Consider the following 12,136-nt stretch of genomic DNA (forward strand, 5'->3'; position numbering starts at 1 on the left):
ATTGTCATTGAAAATAAGAATTTGTTCTTAACTGACTTGCCTAGTTAAATAAAGGTAAAAAACAAATACATCAAGGTGATTGTACCAAAGCTGATCTATCATGCTGACAAGAAAGTCGAATGCCAACTCGCAAAATGGGAAAACATGTCCTCAATGATGGAAGCAGGAGGCGAGATCAGGACCATTCTAGCCAATGAGAGGGCAGATGCGCACGTGGAAATACAGGCACAACGAAGGTGTTTTTCTCAAAGTTAACAGAATGCCACGCACATCTGCTCATATCAGTACAAAACTTATATTCGATCAAATAAGCCTCACGTAATTTGACACTCTCACATAAACCTCCATACAAAAAAGGGTGTGATCTCACGTGGACAATTGTTTTAGGTCAATTCAGCTCGCTTTGCCTCCTCTCTGATTGCGAGATCGACTAATTGAATACTCACACGTATTAAACAAAATAAAGGTAACATGTAACAGCAAATTTTGAGCTAAGAGCCTTTATTTGGGTTTATTTACAAAGAATACAAAACATAACCCTGAAACACATGGAGGCTTTGAAACAAGAGTTCATTCACACATGTTACAATTCATTCACAGCACTCCAGTCCTCTGCATCTGGGATGGAGACAAACACCTAGGACCCGCAGCAGAACACAAAGGTCATTATTTTTGTGGCGGGATTAACACAAACGTTTTGAAGATATTAGTTGACGGTTTGTCTGAAATGGCAAGAAAATTATCATTATATTCTTTCCATAAAGTGGCAATCGAAACATCAGAGGCTCATGCAAGTCGGTCAAGAAAGATTTCAATGGAATCCTTTCCCGAGCAGGTAATGGCTACAACACAATTTTTAAAAAACCCACTAAAGTCAGTTTAGTAAATGACTAAAAAACGGCTAATTATAATTTATTTACCAGGTAAGGACGAAGTCCCCCTTTTCACTTGTGCTGAGCCTTCTTTCCAGCAGCTTCTTTGCGGCCTTGCTTTAGCCCCTATAACGGAAAAGAAAAGAAGCAACTTAGGCACAGACTTCCTTTTGCGTCGGAAAACCCGTTTACACCTGGTATTGAACTAAAAATGTATTTCCGATCAATCTTCACGCAATCCATGGAACCATGCTCCAAATTCGTCAGGTTTTCACATGCACAAGTACTGTGCACAAGTACAGTGAAATGCTTTCCTTGCAAGCATTAACCCCAACAATGCAGTAATGAATAACAATGTAATACTAAAAATAACAAAAAAGGCAGAACAAAAACAAACCAGAGTTATAAAAATAAGAACAGAACGTGTATCCATGTAGATACCGCTATGCGTATTAGATAGTGAATTATTCAACTTAAACATCAGTAATAAGCAATTCCTGTCTCATCTACAGCATGCAAGACATGATGCGGATGGCATGCAACTGTACCAGGTAGTATCCGGTGTGGTATCCACTCATGTACCAGGCGATCAGCATACTTCCCAAGGCCTCATCGTCCTCTCCGTCTGGACTCATGGGGGGAGGGGGAGGGATCATCTGACAAGAGACAAAACAACCATGTTCAGACTGGTGCATCTTTCAGAACGTTGCATGAAGAAATGTACCAGCGACACTGCTCAATAAGCGCCATATGATATGAGAATAGATTCTGATCTCTACGGCCAACATTTCAAATGCCAGAGAATATTTCTGTGCTCTAGAATCTACCTTACCGGTGGCCCAGAGGGCATCATGGGATGCCATCCCGGAGGGGCAGGCCCGGAGGCCCCAGGTCGCCTAGTGTCTCCCTGTAGACAGAACAACACTCTAAAAATATGCACACTCCATTGTCAAATAAAGGATTCATTCCATCCACACATACAAGATGCCATGTTTCAAATGCCACCTCTACCTGTTTAAGCAACTTCCAAATGAAAGTTAAAGCAAAAGTTCACCTAAATGTGTTGGGGCTTTTTCGTATGTTAAGAAGTAATGCACGGATGAACAGTGACTGACAACCTACAATTAGGGTCTACTTACCATTCTGAAGCCAGGCATGGGAGGGGGACCTGGGGGAAAGCCAGGGAAACCTGGACCCCACATTGGAGGTACTTTGGGGGATTTGGACTTGGGTTTAGAGCGTGGCACATGACTGTGAGGGGCGGACGACCGATCGCTCTCCTTTGTAGAAGACTCTGCTTCTTTGACCTGCATTACAGAAAGAGAAATAAGAACACTCCAAAAGATGTCCCCATTCAAAAGTAATTGAAGTCTGACTTCTATGCCTACTGCTGAGTTCCACTAGGCTAACCGTCCATTCTCTTCAGTAGTTACAAAACCAATCATACACTTAGGGACACCTTCACAAACATCCTTAACGTACCTTGTCGGGGGCTTCCTCCTCTACCTCTGAGCTCTCGGTCAGAAGGTCTCGGAGATTCAGCTCCTCCTCGTTCCCATAGTCTGTGAACACAACTATACAGGTGCCCCGCTTCTCGTCTATGGAGGAGATAGTGGCAGCGTAGAGCTTGCCGTCTTCAGACCAGTAGGCACAGCAGGGCTCGCCGACTCTCCACTGCAACACAGTAGTCGTTGTACATCTGTTAGGTTAGACCCTTTCATTTAAAAGTACTTGTATTATCGCGCAGTGCCTACCTCTTTATCGGAAGGAGCACTACTTCTCTTTCTGCTGCGGTTCTTTTTGTGGTTTTTCCGTTTCTTTCCGGGGTTGTCTTTCTTTGGGATTGTGGTGTCCTCCTCCCCCTTCAGGGCAGTCTGACAGTCAGGATCAATGGTTACAAAAAGGTATCAAAACGTGAGCATGACGTCAGAGGGGGATAACAGGACATTTTCAAGGAAGATTTTCTGAGATGCTACTTCAGGAGACATGTTTGCCTGCCATAATGCACAAACTGTAGCTGTAATGACCTGATACTGATGCATGTTTCTCAACACAATTGTCAATCCATGTGAGGAAAATAAGAACACAGTCAACAGAATGCTATAATAACACTGTGGAGGCACCTTGAATGATGCAACTGCTTTGTCGTAGGCCTTTATCAGTGCAGTGTCATCCCAAATGTCAGAATCGTCACTCTGGGAGAAAAAAAAATACAATTAGAGGAACAAATCAATCCTCTGAGAGACTTAGAGTAAGCACGTCATTTATAATGAGGGTTACAATGGAGAAAACGGTTGTGGGTTCGCAGAGTACCGTGGGACATAAGTAGGGGTGGAAAGATCTCCTTTATAGTAAAAGCACTGCATGAATCTATCATCGTATTTGCAGGTTCAAGAAAAAAATACAAATCACCCAAATTACAGGCTAAGAATGGACAGAGATATAGGCTTGCGTGTTCATCTTATATTTCTCCAATGCCAAATCAGTGTGTCTTGCTTGCAAATAGTTCAATCTGAGAAGTCATTAAGAATCTGAGTATGGTACTTTCAAAAGTTAGGCCTACCAGACAGAGTAGGCCTACTGACGCAGAAAAATGTGAACTTTAACTACTGGCTACTCCTTTACCGTGGTTTAACCTAACGAGAGAAGGTGTCAAGTGTTTCCCTAAAAGCTCTCTTTAATCAATTGGTAGTGACCCAATTAAATGACTTCCCAAGCAAAGCCTATTTTTAGTTTCCTCAGCTATAAAAGGTTGCATCTCAGCCTCTGAATGTCAAAGAAACAAAACAATGATATTCCCCTATGCATCAGAGTCACGTCTTTCCCCGGCTGGTCTCATAGACTAAACGTAACACAGTAAATGTAAATCAGGGATACTCAAATTAGCGTGATATGTTACGGTTGGTATGGTTACATAAGTTAGAAGGTTCCTTAATGTAAAACCCACCCAAACCCACTCATTTCTTTCATTTAGGGTGTTGAATAACACTAATATGTGAGATTTTTTTTTTTTGTGAACAAATGTTTCAATTTGACATTATAATATGGTTGATAGCAAAACAGAAAATCACGGTGGAAATCTGTTACAGCTCAAGTCAACTAGAAAATCTACAATGCAATGCTCTCTCCATGGGCATGTAGTAATGTAGCTAATTACATGACCTATTCCTTAAATAGGATGAAATAGGCTCCAACACAAAGCCCGCTTGTTGTTAGTAAAGCATAATTAAAATGAAGATGGTTGAAATGAATTTAGCCTACTCGAATTTGCTTACTTGCAGCACCATGAGCTGTCCATTTCAGATTGATTGTGCCGCGATGCTGTTTGAAGTTTCAGCACCACAATGTAAGTGGTGCTGATTGTGAGGTCATTAATTGTGAGGTCATTAACGCAGAAAAATACATTTTTAATTTGACCTTTATTTAACTAGGCAAGTCAGTTAAGAACAAATTCTTATTTTCAATGACGGCCTAGGAACAGTGGGTTAACTGCCTGTTCAGGGGCAGAACGACAGATTTGTACCTTGTCAGCTCGGGGGTTTGAACTTGCAACCTTGCGGTTACTAGTCCAACGCTCTAACCACTAGGCTACCCTGCCGCCCCAAATGGGTAATAATGGGTAATAAACATATTGCTTTTAATACAAAACTATTATGGTAGTAGCAAGCTATCAAAGTTGAACTCCGGACCTCCATCTCATCATTAAGCTCTCTTTCTCAAACTGAACAGAACATAGATAGTGCATAGGCCTAATGACATTTTTTTTTTTTGGGGGGGGGGGGGGGGGGGCGACCTTTGACTCTCCTCCTGAATTACCACCAATTGTTAGGCAGCACACAAAAAGTATTTGATCAGCAAGAGCAGATTGGAATATCCACAGCAGTGTAAATGCATCCCAGTTGTATTTACACCATCCCAGCAGCTATCTTATAAATATAATTGCGCGCTGTGCTTCTCCGAGCCTATAGATAATTTAATTGAGACCACACTAAATAGCCTATAGGCGCACTTGAAATCGCGCCCCGCGGAGAATCAGAGATGAGGGGCGGCATCTGGCACACATCGATTATATAGCCTAATAAGCAACTAATTCTAAAACACTGAGAAATATTGAAATGTAACAAATTGAAAAAGCATGACCCTGCCCCATTTTCCTCCAGGTAACCATTCTGTACATTTCGATCCATCCCTTACATTATGCTTTCTACTTGATAGCCAAAATTCCATCTAGCTTGTCGTGATGCACTGCTCAATATTCATAGATGCATAATAAATGTGTCATAACTAGATGGCCAAGCTAACTAGCAGGTAATTGCTAGATAGTAAAACATATCCAATGCTATGTGACCTTCCTGGTTCCCGCTAACTACATTTGGAATTGGCCATCAGTCTTTTTAGTGACTGGTGCTGGCATATCAACTGGCAATCTGACTTGTTACTACTAACACTAACAAGATTATGAAAATTAACCCTACATCTGTGCTGCTAACACTAAAACTCCGGTGCTATACCGAGTAGCTCGCTATCTATCTAGCTAGGTGGCTAACTTAGTTGGTATCTAGCGAATCTGCAACCATTCGCTTAAATTCAACAATAGCTACTAGTTAGCAAGCCAATCTACGCAGTTATCTACTTACTGAGTAACTCTATATAAATTATAACTTACTTGTCCAGCTCCACGAGCAAAAAGCATATCTTTACACCCATTTGCCATGAATAAGCAGAAATGTGGCTGCTCTCACAGCTTTGATTGTTGGGTTTTCACTGAAGCGTAGTGCGTCGCTGACGTTCCTAAATAATGATGACGTTAAAAAGCTGCGACAAAAATTTTGGCACGTTGGCTTGGCAACGAATGTACGTCCCTCTGTCCACAAACACTATTGTTCACATTTTCTGGCAAGTCGTGATTTTTTCGGCAAAAAAAAATGATAGATCCAGCTTTAAGTTCGTTGGGTGATCAGGTTGTCTTGGATGCGCCCAGCTACGCGTCTACAATGTAACGACCCCGTTACAATACTAAAACATGACATTCTTAAACCTCCCCTGTACCTATGTTTGTCCTCTGTTGATGCGCGCCTTTGTTTTGCCTAAATCCATACGTTTTAATAAAACGTTCATCAATTACAACTGCTGACAGATTCCCTGTTGATATTCAATTTCCACATGTGCATTCACGCTCCGTTGCCATCTTAGAGCAACAGCATTTAGGAAATAGTCGATGGTTGTATTTGATTATATATATATATATATATATATATATATATATATATATATATATATATATATATAAAGTGTATTTCAGCATTAAAGAAAGGCATACAACAACAGAGAGTCAGAAGTTAATTAAAAAAACTAGCCGAGGTACTTGGCTTGGTGTATGCTTACTATAGTTTGATCATGCTTGAAATGTATATGTTATTTTGTTCTTGTTCTGTTTCAATTAAGACTCTTAAAATTGAGAAGAGCATCTCAGACGATGCTACTGACTTTGAGGCTATTTCAGAAAAAGGTAAGCAAAGCCACTCGATCCACAGTGCCTGAAAGCTAATTAAATCTGTCATGTTACACAGCAGTGTTGTAATCTTCATTGCATTTTCTTTACGGATTTGAACACACAGAGGGGTATCTTCAAACACATAATACTCCAGTGAGTTGACTATTCTAATCTAATGTGTATAATTGTACTACAAACATACATGGCTATGGGTGATTAAAACAGCCTTGTTTTTTTCTCTTTGCTGCTGATTAGAATGACTGCAACACACTTCAACACATAATGCACTTCATCTTAACCTCAGATATGAGCATTTTGTCTCAGTACACAGGGTCAGTGTGGAGGGATGAAATCTATAGTACCTTTTCGTAATGTAGACCTTATGTCTGAATACCTAATATGTTACCAATTGCATAGCCTTGTTTATTTATAAGTGTATATTTTAATATTGAACCAGGATTGAATATGTAACATCACATGGGGCCCAAGGAATAGTTCGTTTTCACCAAATCTAAATTGTAACACAATCTGTTCAATAAACCTAGCAGCGACCATGCAAGGGGCATTTTGTAAAAAGTTAGTTTATGTAGACAGTGTTCACACAGATATATTACTTGATCCAGCGTGTACTCAAACAAAAAGTATAAAACCTGTGATTTTTTTTGGCAAATCTGACTACTACTATCTGAAAAACATGATGCACTTGACCCCAAAAATGGTGACAGTTGATGTGAAGTGAACAGAAGCTGTATTTAAAGGATCTCCACCTGTCATCTGTGTGTCCACCTTTAGTAATGCCAGATTACTATTTGATTAGGTGCACTATGGTAGTTATTAGTTATCAGGGTCATTTGTGTGCTGCAGAGTTAGTCTGGCCAAAGATGGATTTTTCAGAAGACAATTTCAGCTTACTTAACAGTGTTTTATCAGGGACTGATCTCACACTTCCTGTACAGTGAAAAGGTCTTCAAACAGCAGGCTAAGATAACGAACAATCTCACTTTATTGCATCAGTTAAAACATTTCTTACGTGCGATGATTCGTAGTCACACTTTAATCAAATTAGGCTATAACTTTTAGGCATAATCAAGGGCTTCAAAACGCCTTTATAGGTTTAGCAAATCATTATAGGCAAACATCATGTGGCATAAAGTCTGACCAGTCCTTGTTGGTTTTATGCAGAGTCACATGTTAAAATTGTTTTCACAGACTAGGGATAACTCTGCTTGTTTTTACAAAGCCTTGTATAGGTACTGAAGTTAGGGCCATTGTACAGTAGGGGGCAATATTATAGATACTAATCACAGATTTGAGATATCTAGAAATGTATAGGGAAACATTATCTACAGTTGAAGTCGGAAGTTTTACATACACATAGGTTAGAGTCATTAAATCTCGTTTTTCAACCACTCCACAAATGTCTTGTTAACAAACTATAGTTTTCGCAAATCTACTTTGTGCATGACACAAGTCATTTGTACAGCAATTGTTTACAGACAGATTATTTAACTTATAATTCACTGTGGGTCAGACACAGTGGGTCAGATGTTTACATACACTAAGTTGACTGTGCCTTTAAACAGCTTGGAAAGTTCCAGAAAATGATGTCATGGTTTTAGAAGCTTCTGATAGGCTAATTGACATCATTTGAGTCAATTGGAGGTGTACATGTGGATGTATTTCAAGGCCTACCTTCAAACTCAGTGCCTCTTTACTTGACAAGCCTGGGCCTGATCCGACATAACAGGCATTGAATGAGGCCGAATCCTAAAAAAGGCCAGATTTCTAGTTAACTCGGTTATATTGATTTAAACTGGTGTTGAGAACATCACAGCAGAGGAATAATGGTTTGGGGCTGTTTTTCATGGTTTGGGCCGGGCCCCTTTGTTCCAGTGAAGGGAAATCTTAACGCTACAGCATACAATGACATTCTAGATGATTCTGTGCTTCCAACTTAGTGACAACAGTTTGGGGAAGGCCCTTTGCTGTTTCAGCATGACAATGCCCCCATGCACAAAGCGAGGTCCTTACAGAAATGATTTTTTTTCGAGATCGGTGTGGAAGAACTTGACTGGCTGCACAGAGACCTGACCTCAACCCCATCGAACACCTTTGAGATGAACTGGAATACCGACTGGGAGCTAGGCCTAATCGCCCAACATCAGTGCCAAGCTCACTAATGCTCTTGTGGCTGTATGGAATTAAATCCCAGCAGCAAAGTTCCAACATCTAGTGGAAAGCCTTCCCAGAAGAGTGGAGGCTGTTATAGCAGCAGAGGAGGGACTAACTACATATTAATGCCCATGATTTTGGAATGAGATGTTCGACAAGCAGGTTTCCACATACTTTTGGACATATATATATTAGCTGATCAAAACATTTTGCTATTATGTTATACAAGTCTCTTTGCACTTCACTTGTGTAGTAAGTAGTCTGTCCTACTCCTGACCAAAAGCCTGTGACTTGTCTGATCGTCAATCAATGTGATTTTGTTTCACTGAATCTGTCTATATATTTGGTGAATTGATTTCTGGCTGGACAAGTGGAAGTGGTTGCTCATTTGTTCTTTTGCTCATCTATCACTGATCTGAAACATTTACCATGCAATTATGTAGCCTAAATCAACTGTAACCTATTATCTATTGACTCACGCAGTAGCTTTATAGCCTTATATACAGTAGAGCCTAGGATATTTTCCTATTGTTCCTAGCCCACTCAAATCCTGAAAATTCCTAACTTTATTCTGTAATCCATAGGTTGCATTATCAAAGCACGTCTCACCTATGCATGTGATAATACGGCTATAACATGTCCCCCGCTTCTCTGCCCTGTCTCGTATTGCTGCCCATATGAGAGCTTCGGTAGAGAATTCAATATTTTGTTTTTAAACAGAGTTGGTCCCCGTTAAGATATCTTGATATTTAAACAATTTCCTCTCTTCATCTCACAGTTATTCACGAGCTGATCTGCTATCTGTATAATCATTAACTCGATTTTGCCAAATAGGAGATCATCTGTCATTTGTTGGAGGTTATCTAGCAAGTTTAGCAAATTTGGGTCACTTGACTTTTGTTTGACTGCCATTACAAAGTTGATATGGAGACAGTAAAATGCCCCTCTTAAATGTGCAGTTTTGTCACACCACACAATGCCACAGACGTCTCAAATTTTGATGGAGCGCTCAATTGGCATGCCGACTGCAGGAATGTCCAACAGAGCTGTTGCCAGAGAATGTAATGTTAATTTCTTTACCATAAGCCACCTCCAACATTGGTTTAGAGAATTTGGCAGTGCATCCAACCAGCACCACAACCGCAGACCACGTGTTACCACGTCAGCCCAGGACCTCTACATCCGGCTTCTTCCCCTGCGGGATCGCCTGAGACCAGTCACCTGGACAACTGATGAAACTGAGGCGTATTTCTGTCTGTAATAAAACCCTTTTGTGAGGAAAAGCTTATTCTGATTGGCTGGGCCTGGCTCCCAAGAGGGTGGCCCTATGCCCTCCCAGGCCCACCCATGGCTGATGTAAAATCCATAGATTAGGGCCTAATTATTTGATTTAAATTGACTGATTTCCTTACATGACCTGTAACTCAGTAAAATCTTTTACATTTTTGCATATTGTGTTTATATTTTTGTTCAGAATAAATATCTGTTTCCGAGCAGTATAATCTTTACATAGTGGTGCAGCCATGCTGGAAATGTGACACAGCAACAATTTTATTTTGGGAGAATCCTGGAATAGTGACCACATCTTGGTTTTAAATGCTTTAAAATGAGCACTTCTGATTTTTGCAGTATTTCCAAGGACTTTTGGGATAAATATAAATCATTCCCGGTATTGAAACTATTCATTCTTAGTGTGAACCTAAAAGGTTTAGGACTCAGCCCAATGAGATGAAACTGTTAGTATGAGGTTGCCGTCCATGACTCCAAGTTACGTGAATGAGAGCTTTAAAAAGTGCTCTTTTTTATTTATTAAAGTGTTGATTTTCACCCATCATCCATATGTTTAATCCGCGACACTTCTGTGACCTTCCTAACAATTTCTCGCTCTCAACAATTCAGAGGAAAAGAGACGAGTAGAAGTAGTTAAATATTAAGGTCGCCATCCCTGCATAATTTACGACAAAGATTAATGAGGGAGAGTACATATGAAGCCATTTACAGTCTTACACAGAGGTAGAGACAGAGTGTACAAGCAGTGCACAGAATCTTGGAACATAATGGCTTCAATCGTAAAGCTCAGCATTCTACTACTTGCTTTCCTGAAGAAAACCATCCATGCAGACCAAGAATTCAATGAGATTGTGGCGGAAGGTGATGTTTATTCCCATTTCACTGGCGAGTCATTTCCACTGATTGGCAACCGTTTGATTTTCACGTATAAAACTAAAGAAAACACGTTGCTGTGGACCATTTCTAAAACCTTCATCTGAGAATTTCATGCTGGCTGCTGGTTGAAAGGGATCGACTAAAATTATCTACCAGGAGATTACAGATCCATGATCTCACTCAATCAGACTCTGGGTGGTACAAGCTTGAGTGCAGGGGACCTAGTTGGTCATTGCAGCACACAATACCGCTCACCGTTTGCAGGGCTTTAAACTATAAACCACTACTGCCTGTTCATACAGGAGACATTAAACCTGCAGTATAAGGGTGCAAGGGGTGGGGATAACATGACAGTTTGATAGTACCAGGCAGGTTTTTGGCCAATGGGCAGATCCCGGGCGAACCTTAAGGAGGACGTAGGTAGCCGGGTGCAGCTGGCTGAGAAAAGCACCTCTCTCCACATCCCTAACCTTACCATAGACGACTTTGCGTTTACAGTTGCCTGGTATGGGAGGGACTGATGTGTTCACAGATTTGTGTTAGGGAACTCCTCCCTATTTATTTCCTCATTGATGCCCAACCACACAGGGCATCATGAGTGTCGTGTGAATACGGAGTCGCTTATGACAGTGACAGAGGTGAGTTCAACCAAGGTTCCCAAACATTTGGGAACTTTTTCACCTGTTGAACCCACCTCAGTTCAAAGGTTCGATTATGTTCTGTTGGTCTGCCCCAAGTCTGAGCCCATCACAGAGTTCTTATCAGACTGAGAAAAAGGTTGCTCCCATCTGGAACTCTAATTCTACTGAGTCTGACAGGGTTGTGTGGTACAGACAAGACTGCTCAGGTGGACGGCGTCATTTTGGACACAGAATATGGACTAACAATGCCTAAGGATTTGGATGGCCGAATGAGTGTCTCACCCTCACTTCTCTGGTCCTGCGAGGAAAGTTTAAAGGTGTAAATTGACCAATAATCAAGTAAATGTCCACTGTGTGGACTGTACATTAGCCTCTCTCAAACATGCGAGGCTAATGTACAGTATGTTACCTGGTAAAAAGACAACTCTGCAAAATGATTTATATGTACATAGCCATTATATTTCTCAGAATATAAAAAAACAAAACAATTTCTCATGAATATGTGCAAGTGTTTTACGTAAAAAAAAATTAAAAAAATTGGTACAAAGCTGATTATTATGGGGGAAAAATACATAATGGTTGTTTTTGTTCAGTTCTATTAAATGAAATTAGAATTATTTTTCCAACATCACTTCTAGGTTTCTGTGATTACAAAGTAACTTGTTGTAGTATTTCCCTGTTGGTTGTTTAAAAAACTAAACAGTATGATATGATTATGTAAAGTAACTTCCTGCTTCACGTTTCATGCTTTGTATGCTGTTTTTCATCAATAACGAAATATACCTTTAAAA

The 12,136-nt window shown here is 40.3% G+C and overlaps 1 protein-coding gene across 2 annotated transcripts; it reads right to left on the reverse strand.

The window, feature by feature from the left end:
- Nucleotides 1–484: 484 nt before the first annotated feature.
- Nucleotides 485–5,655, reverse strand: LOC115139716 (survival motor neuron protein 1-like). 2 transcript variants are annotated; one of them, XM_029677409.2, is made up of 9 exons: nucleotides 5,539–5,654; nucleotides 2,996–3,067; nucleotides 2,627–2,746; nucleotides 2,355–2,546; nucleotides 2,012–2,179; nucleotides 1,705–1,779; nucleotides 1,421–1,528; nucleotides 921–998; nucleotides 485–637 (listed from the first exon to the last, which is right to left on the reverse strand). In XM_029677409.2, the coding sequence occupies exons 1-8, from the start codon at nucleotides 5,584–5,586 to the stop codon at nucleotides 945–947; spliced, it is 837 nt and encodes a 278-aa protein (XP_029533269.1). In that variant the 5' UTR covers nucleotides 5,587–5,654; the 3' UTR covers nucleotides 485–637; nucleotides 921–944. The 2 variants fall into 2 exon arrangements, with proteins under 2 accessions (XP_029533269.1, XP_029533270.1); XM_029677410.2 differs by having other exon boundaries at nucleotides 634–722; nucleotides 5,539–5,655.
- Between the last annotated feature and the right edge of the window lie 6,481 nt (nucleotides 5,656–12,136).

This window comes from Oncorhynchus nerka, linkage group LG13 (genome assembly GCF_034236695.1).
Source record: "Oncorhynchus nerka isolate Pitt River linkage group LG13, Oner_Uvic_2.0, whole genome shotgun sequence".
In the NCBI taxonomy this organism is placed as follows: domain Eukaryota; kingdom Metazoa; phylum Chordata; class Actinopteri; order Salmoniformes; family Salmonidae; genus Oncorhynchus; species Oncorhynchus nerka.